Consider the following 22,004-nt stretch of genomic DNA (forward strand, 5'->3'; position numbering starts at 1 on the left):
TTTTTAATATATTTTTCAAATGAATGTTTATATTTTAAAAGTTATTTTATTCTCTATTTGCTGATATGTTTTATTTATTTATTTTTATAAAGTTTGGTTACGAAAACATTAGTATTAATTTTTTCTGAACTGACAGCGCATTTGCAAATAAAACTTTTGTTTTTAATGTTTTGTAAATTGTTTTCATTTATTATTTGAAATATAACAAAACTTTTTTTTTATACGGATTCTAAAAATTGCAATTTTATTATATAATAATTTTTTTTTTTCTTTTTTGTAAAACGAATGCAGCTGAGCGCTTAGCTGCGCTTCTGTTTATTCTGTTTATTGTGAACTAAAATTATTTCATTTGTTTTTTACGAGTTTATGGCCTTTGGCTGAAATTGCACGCAAAAAATCGAATAAAAACTGAAATGGCTTCATTTTGAATTTTATTGTTTGGGATATAAAATATAATAAATGTTTTTTTTAATAATGAATTAAACTGAAATTCAGTTTTTTGTTTATATAACAATTGTTTCAAATTCACTATATTAACTTTTAAATGGTTGATTTATGTTTATAGAAAATAATTAAAAATATTAAAGTTGCAAAAAAATTTCAAATTAATATTAAAAGCAATAAATTTTTAATTGATTTGCCAATATCATGAAATATTAACTTACAGTAAATAATTTTAAATAATTTTTCAAATATTTTTTCAAACAGCTATTAGAATGGTTTAAAAAAATACAGGGTATTTGCATTTAAATTCCATAAAATTAAATGTTTAAAATTTTGCATGTATTATTTCAAACAACAACTGAGTTAATTTAAAAGATTATTTACAGGGTGCTTGCATTTAATCTTTATTAAAATGAGGAGTTGCAGGAAAAGAGAACTCGACATGAGTTCACAAGTAAAAAATAACTCCTGCCCATGGCAGCGAACTCATGTATTTCTAATGGTTATAAGTGTTATATATGTTTTTAGTTATAAAGTAAATATAATATTTAAAATTTTTTTTTTATTAAATACAAATAATAGAAACATTCAACAGTATTTCAGAAAGATTTTGATTTTAATGGCTTTTTTTGGGTTAGAATTAATATGTCATTTGTTTGAACTATATATGAATGTCTATAAATAATAACTTTAAATAGAATCTTTTACTCAGTATTAATATTAATACTTGTACTTAGATATTAGTATTAATATCTTCTTGAAAATTGGGAGTAATCCCATAGAAAATAACGAAAATAAAAATGCAGTATAGGACTGTGATAGGTTGATAATTCTAATGATTTTTTATTTCTATGATCCAAATGCATGAAATGCAAGGACATGGTTTGTAAAAACTGTTTAAGTATAACTCAAGACTGAAAATGGCAATCACTGAACAACTTTTTTCTTACCACAATAGAGCTATTTCAATTGTAGATTTAATCCAAGTCATGGTATCAAGGCTGTTCGATTTACGACAACATAAACTGATTGTTCTCACTTTATGTGATTTCGTTTTATGGAAGGGTGCGTTGTATGAGAATTTCTGCAGTTAAACTATAGTAATATTAATTTATAAAAAAAAAGAGTTCTAAACAAATACCTACAATACACTGATCTCTTCGAACTTCCCTTTATGCACTACATATTTGCGTAAGCATTTTAAACGAGTCCATTCGTTGTACACTTTTTGTTGAATTCAATAGAACTTGCGTTGTACAATGTGAGAGTTTACTGTAGTAAAAGTGTGTAAACAATAATTAAAAAAAAGAGTTTTAATTAAATATTCGCTATATGGTGATTTTCTACTTTCTGCAACTTGCCAATAACAGATGGAAAACAGTTAAGACATGTGCAACTTCCAAGTTAACTTGACCCATCTATACTAAAAATAGATTCTCGAAACTCATCAAAAGAGATCGCGTGAATACTGCAAGGTTTACTGCAGTTCTTTCTGGTCATTGGTATGTAGAAACTCATGCAGAGAATCTGCGCATTCCCGATAATCCTCACTGCAAAAGTTGTGAAAACTTGCAGGGAAAAGAAACCATAATATAGAAGATATATGTTCTTAGGAAGATACTTATTTGGCAGTCTGATATCAGACTGTTTATCGGTGAAGAAGAAAGACCTATTAAAATTTTCAAATTCGGCTGGATGGATTGAGTCCTTTCTCTTCCATATTAGGGTTCTAGCGAGGAATGTGGTAGCAAAACGGCAAAAAATCGCTAATTAAGGTACATGGAGGTTATCTAATAGGCTGCTACTGCAACCAACCAACCAACCATGGTGATCAAGTTTAAGTTCAAGATCAAATTTTTATCGCTTTATATAAATTCACTTTAAAGAAAAGTTGACATACTTCATATGCGTTTGTTTGGGAGTTTACTGTAGTTAAGTGATAGTAATAATAATTTATAAACTAAAGTGTTTTTAATAAATACCCTCGATGAAGGTGATCCCTTCAAACTTCTTTGGTTTGCTATTAAATGTTGACATAATTTTGTGCACTTTAAAAAATGAGTCCTTAAATCTTTTTAGGGATTTAAAAATATTAAACGCAAATTCAAATTGATAGTTGCACATAAAATGGCAACTATTTTGTATTTGTAATAAAAAATCGAATTTAAATATTTTTAAGCCATTAATGCAGGATTTGGTGGTATTAAGCAAATTGTTCTGTGGTTAAAGCGATAAAAGCTACGATAAAAGCTGCATTAATTTTTCAGCACAGCCAGTCAGCAAAATGACAAAATATCTTTAATAGTTTCAAATTAAATTAAATATGAATTAAATTTGAATTAAATTGGCTTTAAATGCTACTAAAACGAATTAAAATTCGATTTAAATCAGAATTTATTGAAAATCGTGCGGAATAGTTGACCGCGTCAAGAGCAGTTGCATGTGTCCAAAAGAAGTAATTATTTATTCAGTCCAGTGTGAAAAGCTTAATTGGCATGGAAAGGAGGGGTGCGATAGAGAACTAAATTTAAGGTGCTAATAAAATTTATTGCCTGAAATTTATTTCGAAATGCAAATGTGAAAATATATGATGTTCTTACTTACCGCCACGTACGTGCACCTCACGGCTGAGCACGGTCCCGACCAAATTTCGTAATTTACATCTGCAATTGTAAATTTTGCACAGAAATGAAAAAATTGTTAACATTTTATTTGTATGTGCATCTGAGAGTCACTTAAAGTTGGAAAAATAGTAACAAATTTTTTAGTGCCGACTTTCGGTACTCACCTGTAAACTGTGGCGTGCACTTCATGACGATACTTTTCCGCCGAAAATGGATAAAACATCAAACTTCCATTGGATAGCGTAAACACCATATCCTGCTGCGGTGGTATAGGCGTCCATTCCACCTGCGTTTATGAACAAAAAGAGAAATAAATAAATAAAATGAATATTAAAGGAGAACCCATAAAATGTGTTAACTTGTAGCAATTAAAATTGAAAGTCAATTAACACGAAATGCAAAATGCGAAAGGACGAACACAAACGTGCTGGCGAACCATAACAACAAATAAAATGGCGCGGACGAATACCATTTAAAGATTGCTCCTTGCAAATTGGCAACATTTTACATTTTAAAATGTAAAAACATGCAGAGCCAGCGTTGCCACTTCGTTTCGCCCAGCGACAGCTAACAAATTTGCTGTGATAAATTGCATGCATAATTAATCACAAAATCAAAGTCCTGGATCTTATCCTTTGGTGCCCACTACATCAGTTCGTTTTTCGTCCTTTCCCCAAAAGTGTATATAAGGCGAAATTTTTGTTCATTAGGAAAGGTGTAATTAGAGAGACTCTTCTCTAATTCGTACACCCACACAGCTGTAGGTACGTGAATTTGTTAGCCGCATATTATTTAAGTTAGTAAATTACTTTCACATTTTTGCCAAATTTTAATAAAGTGGCGGTGAACAAAGGTGAAAACAACAAATACATTACCAAAAGTCTGTAATTTAAATGCTATTAACGTAATTTTGCTTACCTCTGGTGGAGGACTGCCATGACCGGAGCATTCTATAAGTCCTCCAGAATTATTTGAAAATTCCACTCTGTGTGGAGGTTCGTGAAGAAATATCGGTCCCTGTAGATCCAATCCATTAACAATGTTGCTATGTTCCACTGCTAAATGAGGGAAGAGAAAAAAGTTGAATATGAAAATTTGAACTTTTGTAAAAATTTTGTAAGAGCAGCAGAAAGTTTGGGTTATGAATTTGAAATAGAATAAAAGCAGCAATCAATAGATATTGTATAATAAATATAACTATACCAAGGGTTTAGGAAAGTTGAAGAAAGTTAAAACGTAAATAGCCTATGAATATTGAATCGTATATTTAAGGTCAAAGAGCATATAGGAATCTCAATGCCAGCAGGATTTCATTGTTATATCATCAATGTTATATCAATAGTATTTCAAGTTAATACCAAAACTTTCCTAAGATTTCAAAATATAAAACCAATTAAGTTTAATATTTTTTTGTTACAAATTAATTATTTTTTAAAGTTTACCATGAAATATAATCACAAAAATTTTAAAAAAAAATTAAATAAGAAGTTGGAATTTTTACGTTAAAATTTTTGGGTTATACCCAACCTACCCAAATGGAACTTTCAATACAATTTAAAAACCTCAAACCACTAACGGATTTTTTTGTTAATAACGCAGTATTGGGAAAATATTGCTAAATATTTATCATGAAATATCTGAAGAATTTTTAGTAATATATACAATATTGTAAGTATTCACTCCGGTTGCAGTGATAGTTTGTACAGTGAAACCTCACAGTTCTGCCAACACTTCAACCTTTGCAAACAAAGTCATCAAACCACAAATGCTTTGGCCTACTTCGGCAGTGTAAGTGAACTGTTGGTTAAGTAGGAATATGACACATATCGGCACGCAAGTGCTCCATTACTGAATATTTACATAGCCCACATGCATTCTCACACTTAACTCGCTTTTAGTTGACATACAACTCCAACTCCGTAAAATATCAAAGAAAGATATCCTTTCAAATTACCAGAAACGCTGCTGTCAGGTTCAGTCTTCAAATAGTTTCCAAACAAGAAACCACTAAAGCCAACCCAAAAGTTTTCATTGAAATTTTTTGTACATTATTTTTTTTCTTAAATAAAAAGGATATCTACGTATTTGTTAGGAAAATTAAAGTTTTCGCTATAGAATTCCAATTTGTGAATTTGCAACATAAGTTTTGTATCCTTCTTAATGAAGCAATAACGCAAATTTAATGTTCCCTGTCGAATCACTAAATACCAAACTGAAAAGTGCTTCCATTCCTTCGTGTTCGATGGTGATTTGTTGTTGTTTGTGGAGCTGTTTTTGATATTCTAAACACGAAAGTTAAGCAGAAGCCTGCCATGTTATTAGAGTTTTAATTAAAAGTTGAACAATACGTTTTAGGAGTCATGACTCAGGAGTATAAATTATAAGATAATTGGGAAAACTGAGTTCAGTTTGGAAACTCCTTTGTGTAAATCACAAAGTTACAAAATAAAGAAATTATAATAATTTAATATTATAATTATGTGTTTCTAATATTTCTTTATATTTAACCTAAAATAGTAAATAAGTTCTTAGAAAAGATGGATGAAACTTCCCACATATAGCTTCTGAGCGTAATGCTTCAGCATGAGATTTAAAGATTAAAATCGTTTGAGACTTTCTTTAACTTGAAATAACCAGCAGCATCACCGTTCAATGTGCAGAAAGATAATTTGAGAATAGAACAGCAAGAACTACTTTCAACATCCACTAAGCAATCAAAAGCCCGGGCAGTAGAACCAAGGATTATTCTAAAAAAAAAAAGGTACCAATAGAAGTAATTCAGGTACTAGTACGACAAATATTGCAGGCTAGCATCCAAACTATTGTGAGTATCAAATGCAAAGTGCGTGGATAGAACAGAAGTAATATTGATTGGCATTGAGGCATCGAAATCGATTTTGTGTTAACACGTATTACTAGAAGAACTGCATATATAACTATCACAAACACTGCAGACTAATATCTAATTTGTTGTAAGTATCACTTTCAAAGCAGATGGATATAATAATACTTTCAGATTACCAAGTTGCAATACTCCTCAATGAAGTAAATGTTTTTTAAAAGGTATCATCAAGAGAATTGTAGGTACTGGTATTAAAAATACCAGTATTTACACTGGTTGTAGGTGGCAACGGGTTGTAGATGGCAGTTTCGAAGCAGGCGAATAGGATACACCTTTAAGGGTATGAATTTCAATTTTGCTCGAAAATCATTCAAGTAAGTTATTCTTCTAGACATATTACCAGAATAATTGCACATACTGATATGAATAAGTCTGAAGGTTTGAGCTTAAAGAGTTTTAGGCGTGAGATTTAAAGGAGGCGGAGATTTAAAGGGCATAAGTTCATAAGACCAAATTGTAATATTACTCGAAATTCATGGAGGTGGAATATTTTTCAACACGTATTACCGGAAGCATTGTAGATACTTATGTCAAAAATAGTAAAGACTAGCATCAAACAAGTTGTAAGTATTCGATACACTGGGATGGAACAAAAATCTCTGAAGATCAAATTGCAATATTGTTCGACAAGCATAAAAAAGAGAAACGCATAATTCCAAACGCTTGTATGTCCAGACTTCCAATAGTATAGGGAAACACGAATAAAGAAATGGATATTAGCTTCGGGACTACGTCGTTTCCTTTTTCCGTCATAACATATTTTGATTTAAACTGATAACATAAGCTCTGTGCTTCATCTATGTGTAGGATGTCAGAGTCACAAACATAATTTGAAGCAAGCTATACTAAATAACTTGAATCCGTTTGAAGAAGAAAATGAATCGATTGAAGTTAAAAATCTAAGTTGTCGATTGATATAAATTGTATTATACCCATTATATTTGTTATATTATTTAATTGGATTCCCATATATTTTATTTAAATGGTATTTCCAAGCCTTATCTATATTGATTTTAATTGACGTACGACTACTATAATTGTATTCAATTGTACCCTTTTATTAGGAAAATTATCAAAAGGATTGTTAATTTCAGAGTCTGCCTTATAAGAAATATATTCAAAAGGGCATTAGTTTTCATTCATTAAAAAAATTTCTTTCAATACAGGTTCCAGGTGATACTAATTTCGAATATGCGCCTCTACATCAAAAGGGTTCCAAATGTTGTTTTCTGATAATGCACTGTGTTGACGAATGCGAGGTCTTTAAGACCTTTAAGACACCTATCCACAATCTCTAAGTTCTTTATCGTTATGCTATCTTCCTTAGAATCCTTTGTCAAGTCTTTTAAATTAGACTTTTTGTTTCTACGATCATATGTTCATTCCGTGCCCATAACATCTTTTCGACGTTTGCGTATCGTTAATAGCCACAAAACGATGAGTTTATAGATTACAATAACAGTGGGAAAACTTGAAAAGAATTTCTTTGGCTTTCTCCTTTGATATTATCATTGTATTTATTTAGATCATAAAAAACACAAAATATATTTTTAATTATATAAATTAAAATTTATAATACATAAACTAATTCTACGCATATTTTAACTATTCAAGATTTGCTAGCACCAGAACAAATATAAAAAAACTCATTGTATAGTTCTTCTTATGTAGTCATATGTATATATATATATATATATATATATATATATATATATATATATATATCATCTAAGAGTATGTGTATATCAAAAATAATTTATGTGACTATGTACAATACACACCACCATCCAGTTCAGGTAACATGTGTATTTCATTTGTAATTTAATTAAACTCTTTTACTTTCCCGTATGAAGAATCTGCAACTACCTTTCATTTACATGAAATTCTTCTTTTTAAAGAATTTTAAAAATGTTTTTTATTGATCTATTTCCTTTAGCACATATCGCACGAATTCCTTCACAAGAACATAAAATAACTCATTGATTAATCAAGCATTTAAGTTTCAAGTATTTGCATCCTTTTAATCAATCTTCGTATTCATGACTGAATGCATCCACCCACAGTTGCAAGAGGCAGGATACAATGCCACTTAATTACAACGCAATTTACTTTTATACAAAATTTTATATCATTTTCACTTTTTGTAGATTGAAATTGGAAAAAAGATAAAAAGACTAAAAAATCGAGAAGGAATTAATCAGATTTTCAGGTCATTTGCAGATATCAGTTTTCGTTGTTTCCCTACTCAAGTTGAATCCGGAATTTTGCAAATATGAAGAACATCATGCATATTATTTACCCTCAAAAAGTGACACAAACATGGTCTATATCTGTAACAGATTACGATTCCACTCATATTCCACACACTTAATTGACAATTCGATGGACAGTTTTGGTAGTTCAGAATTTAGATAGACTTTGGTAGTGCCATTTCAAATGTAGACATTCATTTCATTAGAAATTGCCGATAGCACAAATGCATTCGTATATGTAATGTACAGACTCATTGATATATCACTCTATATTGAGGCAATGAGCCTTATTTACAAATCAATAAAGCATATCAGAAACACATCAGTTAATTAAAGTGGTTGTGTCATTAGTTAAAGGGTGATTAATTTGAAGTCTTTAAGGTGTCCACTTATATTGAGCTATCTTCTTAAGGTTAGAAATGTACCGACAAAATGTTGAAGTAGTTTTGTTTTATGATTTACCAAATTTGTAGTTGATGTTTAGAAAAAAATATTTTATTTAAAATGTCTACAGAATAAAAATAATAATTTGAAGTATATATTGACTAATCACCCTTCTTGAGTTTGATAAAAAGCTTTAACATATATTAAAAGTATAATATGTTAAATAAAATATACAATTAGGTCACTTGCGGAGTTTTCTATAATAGCAAATTTACTACTCTTTTTCTGCCGACTAGCAATAAATGCCGGCTTTATATAAATTGATTTGCATTTGTAGATCAAACTAAGAGAGATCTAAGAGAGAGAGAGTACTATACAGAACAGTCGAAACTGTGGTCCATTAACCACTGTAATCCATTAACCACTGTGGTACCAAATGCATACTTCCGGTCTAAACATTATCGCGTGGTGCCTACAATGTCTCACCTCGGGAATATTGTATATCTGAAAACCACATAATCATTGAACCGATGTTTAAAATTAAATATATTCCCATATATGAAAAAATAATTCACAATTTATGGGTCTGTTATGATCACTATTGACATTGTGATTTAAATATTTTTTACAATTACGTCGTAATAGTGAATTTTTGTGGGTGGATCGCTCACTGATAACCGATCTCATCTTCTTCTCTTCTTCTTTAAATCTCCTTATGTGTAAATGGGACAAACTTATTGCGATTTTTATTAATTGCTTCATTTTGGTTTTGGTTTGCTGGAACACTTTTTATAGTGAATTTTAAAGCTGCCATTACCGAACTTCAGTAGGTCATCGACTTTCCTTTGCTTACAATACAGGGTTTTGTGAACGCACTTATTTATTGATTTTCACTTCTCCAGATATTTTAATTTTATTTGATATATTCAAAAAGCAAAAAATTTGAATAATAGTCACCATTTTTGTAGAAAGTTTTAACAATTTTAATATATTCAACAGCTTGTATGGTAAGCGATATATATTGTGATATGAAAAACCTTAAACAAAATGTATGATGTCTTAAATGATTGTTTCATTTAGCATATAGCACTGAAATAGCATTGATAAATCAGGATCACGAATAGAATAACCAAAAACACTTATTTTTAATTCAAATAATCTAATTGCTTGCGGCTTAGTTGTTTGAGAGTCCATATCTAGAAGCTGAATATTCGAACTGGACGCTCTTACATTTTTATTCAACATTGAGAATGTTTATATAGTATAAAGGCTTTTCACAGAAAATAATACATTAATTTTAATTAAAATATATTCTTTAAACATTTTTAGTGCTGTTAGCTGGCGCTATTATTAGCTTTTAACTATTCTCGGTGCTATTTGCTAGCACATTTGACTTTTGCTTGGGGACTTGGTATGTAGAGTGTCATGGGGTCGTCATGATCAAAATTGTTTTTTTTTTCAATGCAAATTATAAAATTGAGAGTGAGAGAAAAAACAATATGGCGGTTCAAATTTGGTCATAAGAACTGAGACTTTTCAAAAATAAATGTCAACATTTGTATCTTTTAGAAGCAAATTATTACAATTACTGTGACACTCTGCATAACATACACTTTCGTCAAGGTCATGATAGTCTACATAACATAACCCATATAGGTTTATATATTTACAATACATATTATCTAAGTATTGAATGTTTACATGTGTGAAATTGAGTTTGATTTCGTAAATGAGTGATTCTATTCTATTCAGTAGAGCAATTTATATACAATGAGATATTTATAATATATATTTTAGTTACTGTACTGTATAATGTAGTGGATTCTCTATATTTTTATTTTACTTTTTTGTTAAAACATTTAAAGGATTTTTTTAATATTCGTTGTAAAATATATAGAGTTAAGTCTTGTGCATTATAATGTACAGTAAAACTCAAAAACGTTAAGTAGCTTTGCAAATTATTATTGGAACTACATCCTTTCACTCCCTCCGCTACCCTACATTTTTTTTAGAAATTTTTTGTAAATCCTTTTAAAAGATACTTTGAAGAAAATAATTTTGTTTGTTCACTTTTAAAAGCAATTTGCAATTGTGAGAAGCGATGAACAAGGAGCTGGAGAACGCAGGATAATAATTTATATTTCATTACTTCCTTTATGTACTCAGTTCTCCTTCTGAAATCAATTACAAATGGTCATTCAAATGTGCAATGAACTGCGAATTGTCAGCACTGAAAAACGAACCGGAAGAGCAACAAACAAAGCGAGGGAAATAATTAAATGATCGAAACATAAAAATAAATTTATATATTGTACAAAAGAAGAATTAAAAAAAAATTTAACTTTTTATGGAATAAAAATAATTACTTTGTTCCTAGCCGAAAAGGAAAAGTACAAATCAAATATATGTTGAAGTGAAATTAAACTTTATTAAAAAAAATTAACAAATATTGACTTAAAAAAATGAAAAAATCCATATAATATAAAGAGAAATATATATAATAACAAAAAAGTCAAAAATAAAAACAAATAAGGACATTTATTTACACGGAGTGGCAACTTTAGTGTGAAGTGAAATATAAATATGAGCGCCATTAAACGCAGCTGTTGTATTTTACCTTTTGCCATATTTAAATAATTTTTTTTCCCTTAATAACTCAGTTTTTAATTTTCTTATTTATAATTTATTCAGTTCTTCTTTTTACACTGATTTTTCTTTAAGATAATTTTTTTCCCTCCCAAACACATTTAACGACAACTGCAGTGATACCACTTAAGTCGACTCACCGCAGATACCAGATACCAACTTATAAATCTGACCGAGCCAAAGTGAAGTGAATAAGAAAATAAGAAAAGAAAAATTGTAATTTGCATTAAAGGACATAAAGGACAACGCGACTGTTCCGCCATTATTATTACGGATCATTAAAAATTCCAACATTGGTAAGGCGCGTTAGCGGAAATGACAAGCAACGAGGCGAAACGAATGTTGGCAACATCATGTGAATAGGGATAAGGCCAGGTATAGTCCGGATGCAAATGAGCACATTAAATGATGCAGCATTTGTGTAAAATGAAGATAAAGTAGATAAAAACTTCACCACACACATATACACATATATATATATATATAGAAACGTTCACTCAAACACTTACAAAGCCTTTCAACTCAAGTTATTTAAAAAGACAAAAGGTTTGCAATCTAGAGACATGGATAAAATAAGGGAAAATCAGCAAGCGAAACTTAGAAATAATTAAGAAAAATCATTGGCACAGGAAATAACAGTGTTGCCAACTTAAATGAAAAAAAAAAAGATTTTTCTAATTCAAACTGAGGCATTAAAACGCTCAATTTAATTTTCTGAATTATTTATGTGAAATTTTAAGGAGCTTTTGTGGGAGATTACCTGACAGGCGATGAAGAATTGAAATTTATTAAATTTGAAAAGAGGTTTTTTGATTAAATTTGGTTTAAGACGTTTTTCAAATTATTAATTATAGTAAATAAATAATAAGATTTTAAAAATATTTTTAAACTATTTGGATGAAACGTATCAAAAATAATTGCCCTTCATTTTGTCATTAAAACCTTCTCATATAACTGGAAAAGCTTAAGCTAATATGTTAAAATTTATAAATTTGAGATGGTATTTATTGATATAAATATTATTAGAAGGGACAGTGTTAGACTGTGCTTTTTAAGATTCATTATTCTGTCTTTGCAGATACTCACCTAAACTAACCTCATAGATATAAAGATATTGATAAATTTAACAAAATCTTTGATCCAAGACGACATCATCATTCGGTTCCATGAAACATGGGAGAAATATTGAATATACCGGCAATTTCTAAATACGAGCACGTAAAAAGAGCAAAATATTCATCTTAAGTTTCTGTTAAGTTTCTTTTCTGTTTTCATTACTTTATTTACATTTTTGAAAGGTGATCATTGACAGCAGTATGCTACATTCTAAGCAAATAAATGAATTAGCTTATTAGGATATTCAGACTAAATCTGTATTGTGCCGTCTCAAACAAACGTATGCTAAGCTGTTAGTGTAAGTTAAGATATCTTACACTATCCACTATAAAATCCTTTTAAAAATGATTTCCGACAAGTAGACGAATAATTTGTTTAATATATTAAATGTAACAAACTGATATAGTCAAATAAATATGTTTATTATTTGTTTGTGCGTGGATTATTGACATAATAATTAAAAACTTAACCCTCGAACCAAACTTCATCCATAGCATCGAAATAATAATAATATGATCAGAATGTAAAACTGCGGAACGGAGATATATAAATCGTATAACAATAAAGCTCGGCGTAGTAAGCTGAAAAACAGTCCTTATAGCTCTAACATACATTGTGTTGAAGTTAAACTAAACAAATGAAGTGATTTGGACACCTATCCAGAGTGCCAAATCTAAGAACAGAGAAAACCAAATTGATATCTGGAACGGAGGAGATAAGTCTTACGCTTGAAAAGTGAATAGAAGAACTTGAAGAGAGAAATAATCGCTTAAAGAAAAGGAAAATATTGGTGGAAAATTATTGATACTGACAGAGATTCCACTATACCCACATACCGTCACTATTGTGTTGAGAGATTTTAATAACAAACATATACATTTTTTTGAGTTATATATTAAACAAATTCTAAAGTCGATATTAATATTACATTTAAATCATCTATTTTCTATCCGAAAATATTTGCAAAAATATTTCCAAAAAAATAGCTTCAGCAATAGGCTAAACAGCTGTATGGTCGGTCATAAATTCGCTTAATAAAAAATAATAAACTTCTGTTGTTATAATTTACTATTGTTCAAAAATCTCTCTATCAAAAAAAATACAGTTAATCCCTTCAAATGAAATATATTTTAATTTACGTTACTTTAAAAGTATTTTAATATGTGTTTATTATTCTTTTTAAGGAACAATTGTTGTGAAAATTGTTTCTGAAACTGCTTTTTTGAAATTTGTGAAATCAGTTTCTTATAATATTTGCCTCCTTTTGCATTATTTCTATGTCTTCTCCACTTGCTGCTAATTACTTTGATTCTATTTCCGTTTGAAGTTAAGTGGAAGTTGTCTGACATTAAGGAACTTTTCAAAACCTCTTGACAGTGCGTTTCTGTTTAATGATTTCACTTTATTTTTCCCTCAGAAACCTTCGAACATACGTTTAAGTTACATTAGATAAAATTATAGATGCGGTCCCACATATACGCACACCCTTATATATATATGTATTGTATATATATGTTCAAATGAGTTGAAATCCTTGCTATTTAGTTAAGATTTGCATGCATTTAACAGTAAATATATTAGCTTCAACATATTTTCTTCGCTTCTCCAAACTGCAGATAAACTTCATAACTTGACAATCAGGGTCACAATTTAAGCTTTCCTAGGCATTTTATTTCCATTTGCCATTTGAGCCTTTCTAAACTTTTTCTCAGTGCTTGATTCTCTTCTATTAAGTTTTATTTCGTCTGTTTATGGCAGGAATCTTATTTATATTGTTCGCTTGTTCCTAAGCACACTGTTGTGTATGTGAGCATCCTTAAGAGCTCGAACTCAATCTTTTCGGGTAGGCTTAAGTGAGGAAGTTTCTGTGCTGTGCGTAAATGTCGTAGTGAAATTATGCAAATAACCTTTGAGAATCCTTTAAGCAGTTAAATTGTTATTTTATTTAAATTTAAAAAGTTTCGCAGTTTTCTATTTCAAACAACAACAACATTTGCACTGTGCTTCCATTTTATTTTGCTTAAGCGGCTCCAAATTACATATTAAGTTAGGACAGTGATAATAATAATGTTAAAAATTACATTTAAAAAGTATAAAGATTAGAGTTTTTACATTTTTAAGTGTAAAAATAAAAACAGAAAGGAAACAAATTTGAATCCTTCAAGATTTTATACGAATTTTCTGATTTTATATTCCGGCTACAATTTTTTATGAGAGATTTTTGTCGCAATGAAATGTGTTGGACAATAATTTTAACTGAAAGTTGTTATTTGTACAAAAAGTCAGCAACATTTTTTGGTATGAATATAAATTTGTTAAAGATTTATAAAACAAATATCTACTGTCCCTTCAAAACTTAGTTTTAGTATTATTTCAAGCTATAAAAAATTTTAAAGAGGAAAAACGAAGAATAATAGTTAGTTTGGATATGAAAAGAATAAAATGAATGAAAGGACCTCGACGAAGTTGAAAATGCTGTCAAGTGTACATATTATAACAAGTTTTGTATATCTAATTGAAAAACGATTGAACATACTGAGAAAAAATGAAAATTGAATGGTCACTTTAGCCACTTTTGCATATCTGACGACCTTCTATCTTCATCACATGTCATTAGATAAGTGCAAAAACAAGCATTTCTTTACCATAATTGATTGATGCCTACATCGACAATTAAAAAAGTGATATTAATTAAAGTCTTCACTACTCCTTTGAAGATGACGAATAAGCAGATAATACGTACTCTTGCTTCATAGGCGTGAACGTATGCAATGCAAACTAAAGTACTTGAATAAGAAATCGGCGGAGATATATCTAAAAAATAAACTACTCCAAACCTAATCAAAGCTAGTCATTTACATTAATCGAAGTGCTACCTTATAAGGCCACGATTTTTCATCAATCTTTCATCACAAAATTAAAACTAGTTAAAGAATATATAGAGACAATAGACTAATTAAGCCGTTTAGCTGATATCACAGTTATCTGGGTTTCTGGACGTAAGAACATTGAAAAGAATAAAAAATAGTTGGTTTAACGTACTTTACTGCTTCCCTAGATTTCCCCTGGAGATCGTTAAGAGTAGTACTTATCCCTACTTTCTTTAGCCGACAAATAGCAAATTAAAGGTACTTACGTTATATGCAACTTACTGGTTAGTTACATGGCCAACAAATATCAAGATTAAATCTCGGAAACTCATTAAATGGGATCGTGTGAATACTATCAGACTTACTACAATTCTCTCTGGATATTTGTGTATAACAGCGCATGCAGAAAAAGTGTTTATTCCATTTACTACTCATTGCAGAAGTTATGGAAACTTGAAGGAAAAATAAATTATTAAGTATTTTCACTGTGACTGCGCGTTTTTGGGCTATAGATTATGATGGGTTTTCAAGGAAGTACTTTTTTGGCAATTTATTAGACTGTACATCCTTAAAGACGGGCGATTTGTAAAATTATCAAAATTTTACTGAATTAATTTTTTTTTATATTTCCTAAGCTTCCTTGCGAGAAATGTGGTAGCCGAAAAATCACTAATTGTGATCAATGGAAAGTTATCTACTGGCCCGCCACTGCAACCAACTAACCAACTGAATATTATAATAGGGTCAATAGAAAATGATGACGTTGGGATTAAGAATAATTTTTGAAGATAATGTAACTATAATATGACAAGATTTATTGGTCAAAATCTCACATCACTAGGCTGTATATTTCACTCTAATGGAACTTGTAAGTTTTGTAAAGAAGGAAATAACATCCGAAGCCGGTATTGGAAGCTTTCTTGTCACTGATGCACGAATTCAACAGTTTTTTAGATCAAAATGTGTATAGCATAAAAAAGGAATCAAAAAATATAATCGATAATACAATCGAATCGAATTGGAAAAGAAACACTCTAAAAATATTATTAAGTAAACAATGCATTTGGTTTCTGGAACAACAGTGCGTATGAGTGACATATTATATTTTGCCGTGCAGATTTCAGTGAAAAACAATTTAAAATATTAAACTCAATGTATCTTACGATGAAGATATTCACTAGAACTGTAAGTTGATTTTGTGTAAATTTTTCTTATTTGAAGGTTGTAGTTTTCAATAAAAAAAACTTGCGAGTGTGACTGCAGGAGAAGTAAAAGAATCCTTAATTAGCTCACTGCAGTTTTATGTTAAACAATTCGCTTTTGAGAATTTCTTATACGAAAATTGATGCATAAAATCGTTTCAATTTCTTTTCTTTGTTTTGTATTTTATCTCGACACAATGCAAGAAATTAAAAAGTTTCAAAAATGCAAGCAGAGCAGAAAATCAAACAAAGTGGCAGCTCCGCTGCAGGATTTTCTGCTGTTGTTGTAGATTTTTTTAAGTTTTCGGTTATGCACTCACGAAATGAAGTCAAGAAATGCTGAAATACAAAAATCCGAGGCGCATGCAAATGTAAGAGTGCATGTAGGTAAGTAAATAAGGCGGACTACTATGCTATACTCCAATACTCCATATGCAGGATAACTGTAGGATAACTACAGCAGATGAGAGATGTTTATTATGCATGCGACAGCATTTTTGAAAAGCACGCGTACATGAACGCCTCAAGGCATACACAAAAGACAACGTTCCCGGAAAAAATTCGGTGAGCTGGTGAGCTGGTGAGTTGGTGAGCTACGAAGAAAGCACAAATAACAAGAAAATTACTTTAAATTAAATCACAGGATTTTTTTTCATATTTACGTAAAATTGCAATTAAAGGATTTCCGGAAAATTGAAAAACTTTAACTAAAATGTAAATAAAGTTGAATTTCTATAAGAATTTTGAAAGACTTGTTAAAAAGAAAGTTTTAAATAAAATATATTTTAATTAATATGCAAAAATGCAGACAGAGCAAAATTCACTTTATAATTCAAAACGAAACTTTTTGCTTCAGTTACTACAGACAAAAAAAGATACTTTTATGCAAAGTACAACTGCGAAATAAGCAAACTCAGATGATGGAGTATCTATCCTAAATGAAATCAAGCGCTTTGAATGCGCTTCTCTCGGCAATTGGAACAATTTAAAACGTTGCGTATTATCAGCACAGATCAGTAATGAGCCACTGCGACTGTGTATGTAGTTGATGTCATGTTGTTGGTTTATTGTGTTGTTGTTGCTGATGTTGCTGTTGTTGCTTTTGTTGTTGATGTTGTCTTTAGAAAATCTCATAATAATGATGCAGGTCTGTTAGTGCTTTTGTCACTTTGTTCTTTTGCGACTGCAACTGGCACTGCTGGTACGCTTTTGTGTTACCAGCAGTTGCTGTTTTGGTTCAGTTTGATGATGCTGATTATGTTGCGTTATTGTGACACGCTTTGGACAATGTTGCACTTTCATATTAACATGCAACAAACATACTTGGTTTGTGTGTACATCATTTTTTCTTCATTCATTCATTCATTCATTCACTTATTCATGCATGCATAAATGCGATGCAACTTTTATGTTCATATTTTCACAAAATAACGTTGGCTTAATCCTGCTCTGCAAATTCCCATACATTAAAACTGAACAGCGCAACATGAATGCACCCGCATTGTAGGACCACTTTCTCATATCCCCCATTTTCGGTACATATGAGAACTCATACGTGTGACTTCATAATCGTGGATGTAATGTTGTGCAAATGGGCCTGTTTGTTGTAGGCATAACTCATGACATTTGGGGTCGTTCACATTTCATATTTGGAGGGCATGTTGTTGAACTTGGTACATGCGTTATTTGATTTTGGATATCAGGTTGCCTTATTTACGTTAATAACTGGCTTAAGTCTGCTCAGTAATGCAAATTAAAAATATTTGCGTGATACTAAAAGTATACTTTTAATAAAAACATATTTGTAATAAAATTCGAAACCTGTTTAATCACAATTCTTAATTATTTTCTTTTTTTTATTATCATTTAGTTATTATTAGCATGAGGTAACAAAACATAATCAAAATCAGATATAAAAGATACGGTTTGAAAAGTGTTTTCAACTCCAATTTATATGAAGTTAGGTATCCTATATAAGTATGATATTTTCCCTAAATTTAGAGCTTAACATTACTTATATAAGTCGTGATTGATTTTGCGAAACTGTTCATTGATCTTTTGGATCTAACTGCAAAGTATCATCCTACCATTTTCTAGTTACATCTAGTCCTTATTATCTTTATTGAGTTTTACTTTAAGTGCAAAGAACGTAAAGCCTAAAGCACTTTTTTTTTGACTTACACTAATGCAAAACTTACCAGGAATAACAATAACTACATTCACATATCTCATGCCATCTCATCTATATACGTGAATCTCGTTTTAGATTTATTACCACTTACATCAATCGCTTTCAATTTAGCATAGCTCTAGTGTCGCTATGCTTCCTAACTCGTCTGACTCTATTTGATTAAAATTTGTAGTATCTTCTCCTCTCATCATTCATTTTTGTTAATTTGTTTTTTTTGATCGTAGTCATAGAGTTGGTATCTAATAATCCTCCTATGATTCTAACAATTCACTAACATCTACTTTTGTCCTTGATTTTTGAAATAATTTTGTCAACTGTTTAATCTTCATAGGCTAATGGCTGAACTCTTTAAAAAAGTCACGTAGAGTAACTTACGGACAATTCAGCCTGAAAAGTAATGAAATAAATGAGTTAAGAAACATAAACACGGAATTATCATAGATCAGGAGACAATTCTACTCATAGTATTGGTATAAAGTTTAAAATAAACTTGTCAGTCGTCTAATTCTTATATATTAATGGCTAAAGACTTAACAAATCATTCATAAAATGAGTAAATTAAATCGATTGATATTCCACATAGAGTCACTTATAGACCTGTACTGTATGTAAGTGCAGACAGAGCGGCACTATAGAGCTACTTGTGTTACCAGGGAATAAATAAGTTGAAAACATAAACAAGGAATAATCAGAGGTGAGGAGAGGTTGCTTTTTTTGCCTTTGATTACATATATAAAGTTGCCAAATATTTTCATGATCACTCAGCTAAAGGCGTTATAAATAATTCTTAAAAATATATGTTTATAGGATAGAAATTAATTATATGAAATTTTGATGGTTTTGACTTCCCGACAATATAGTAATTGGAAAAAATAAAAACGGAATTATCAGTGATGTGGAAAGAATATTGAGGGAAAAATATATGCTATCGAGAGTTAAGAAGATGTTGGAGTAGTTTAGGTGGATTAATATTAAAACTTGCCCCAATTCAAATACAAGAACTTTGCCACCAATGGGGCTAAAGTTTATATGTGCCTTAGGAAAAAAAGATGACTGTAAATCGGGAGCGATAAATCTGCAACCAGGGCACTCTTTAGAAATATCTATATGTGACAAGTAGATGTTTAGAAAGTGGAAGTCTAATTTCTTCCCTAACGTGTTTAGGAGATTGCGACTGAGAATCGGTAAGCAGTACAAACGTGATATGGAAGAAGTCTTAATTTCGATTTGAAAAACGAATCGTTAGCTTCAAGTATATGGAATTGGCTGTTTCTGTACTGATTATAACATCAGTTATTTGCTTTGGATATTTGCTTTAGTTTGCTTCTCTACAATAAACCTAATTATGGAATATATTTTATGATATACATATTAATTATTAGTTTACAAAAAATATTAATTTAAGTATATAAGATAATTTCTCTTATTCCCTTTATCATTAGTTACATTTTGCAAACATTTTCTTGACTTAAAACATAAAATTTGGATTTCACTTTACTGCCTTAAAAGAATAGCTCAACGGAGTGTCCATATAAATTTACAACAACAACTGTTTAAGCAGAGATTCGTCATTAAAACATTAACACTTGCCTCGTTTTGACTTTTATTTACTTTGTCAGCAGTGATAAAGTTTGTTTAGCGAATGCTTCTACAAAAATCCCTGACCCCACTGCATTCATATGCCTTCAACAATGTTTAGCATTGTGTTAGTGTTAGTGTTAGTACTCACCTCTTATTATATACAGGATCAGTACAGCCTTAAAAAGGCTGAGTAAATCCATTTTTTATGAGCTCTAATGTTTTCCATTACATTTTTTATGTATGATTTTGATTTTTTTTAAATTTGTTTTGTTGTTGTTATTTTCGTTATTTCAGGCTTCAGTGCTGCTGTTGCTACTTTTGTTACTTCTGCTCCTGCTGGTACTCTCGCTTGTTTTTCGTTTTGTTTTCTTTCGTTTCGTTTGGTTTGGTTTGGTTTGGTTGTGTTTCTATTTTGATTTGTATGGTACGTGCTATTCTCCCACTCAACCTTGTGCACTTAGCTGTAGTTGCATTTGTAGTTGTTGTTTATACGTGTTTTGTATTATCTTGTGTATTGTTGTTGTTGTTGTTTTACTCGTAGATAGACAGTATCACACATTCATACACATAAAGTCAATATAAATAAGTTTCGAGTGTGTTGACTGTGTTTGTGTTTTGAAACGAATTTTAAAAGGGATATGCACTCCCCGACTTTATTGTTTTTTTTTTGTTTTTTGTTATTTGTTTTTTTTTATGTTTTTACAATACTGTATTCATAATTTCATTCGAATTTATTTGCTCCACTGTATTTTTATTTGATTCCTTTTTTTTGTTTTTGTTATTTGTTGTTTATTTTCACGCCAATTGATGTGGAAAAATTCATGCCATTGATTTATTTATCGTAATTTGAACAAAAAAACAACAACAAGCGCACATCAAGCATATCAAGCACATCGGCATCAAACCAACAAAAATTTGGTTAACGCAGTTCGTGTGTGATAAAAGCTGCCAACTTAGAACTTCACTTTTTTTTGGTTTTATTGCTTTGTATTTCTTGTATTTGTTGTTTTTGTTATTAGTTTACGGTTGAAGTAGTTTTGCATTTGACTAAAGTTGACGTTGCAATTATGTAAATTCTTCTTCTTTACTGCGATTTGTTGTTGTTATTTGTTGTTTATTTTAATTATACAGTAGCGAAGTATAAAAGTCGCTGCAGTGTAAACATGTTGTTCTTATCAAAATGGCGATAAAAGGTTAAGATAATTCGAAGAGTTTTAATCAATGCAGACACAATGGAGTGAGGTATCTGAAATTAAACGAAAACAAATGAAATTTGAATTTGAAACACTATTTTGGCTTATACTATGGCTTATAAAAGTAACGTAAAATCGTTATACAAAATCATTTTAAAATTAATAAAATTAAAATATAAAAAAAAATATTATCCAAAAATTTAATGTCTTTTAAGAGTTCTTTAAATATCTCAGCTTAGTTTGCGCTTAAAGCATGTTTAGAAGTGTTATTAAAAAATTAATTAAACACCGCCTTACATCAAACTCATATGTACATGATCCATTGAAATCAGTAATACAAAATCAATATTTTTGAAATATATATTTCGGAATTTTATTCATTTGATATGAAATCTCATTTGATATGAGTTACACATTTAATTAATTTTAATAAATACTTTTAAAACAAAATATAAAACAAAAAGAAATATTTTTTTAATTGAACTTAATGATTAATTAAAATAATTATTTAGTTACAAATAAAAATATTAAATATTTTTGTTGTATATTTTTTACACATTTTTAAACTTAATTAAAGTAAATTTAGAGTATATATGTAC

The 22,004-nt window shown here is 29.9% G+C and overlaps 1 protein-coding gene across 3 annotated transcripts in view; it reads right to left on the bottom strand.

The window, feature by feature from the left end:
• The window catches only part of LOC119668386 (Down syndrome cell adhesion molecule-like protein Dscam2), a 78,492-nt gene extending 57,083 nt beyond the window's left edge, over positions 1-21,409 (bottom strand). For all 3 annotated transcript variants that reach the window (XM_038077872.1, XM_038077871.1, XM_038077870.1), the window contains exons 1-4: positions 20,361-21,409; positions 3,987-4,126; positions 3,233-3,354; positions 3,049-3,107 (exon numbers count right to left, since the gene is read on the bottom strand). In XM_038077872.1, the coding sequence (XP_037933800.1) occupies positions 3,049-3,107; positions 3,233-3,354; positions 3,987-4,126; positions 20,361-20,412 (373 nt within the window). In that variant the 5' untranslated portion in view covers positions 20,413-21,409. The remainder of the gene's footprint in view (positions 1-3,048; positions 3,108-3,232; positions 3,355-3,986; positions 4,127-20,360) is intronic.
• Between the last annotated feature and the right edge of the window lie 595 nt (positions 21,410-22,004).

Source organism: Teleopsis dalmanni, chromosome 1 (assembly GCF_002237135.1).
Source record: "Teleopsis dalmanni isolate 2A chromosome 1, ASM223713v2, whole genome shotgun sequence".
NCBI lineage: Eukaryota > Metazoa > Arthropoda > Insecta > Diptera > Diopsidae > Teleopsis > Teleopsis dalmanni.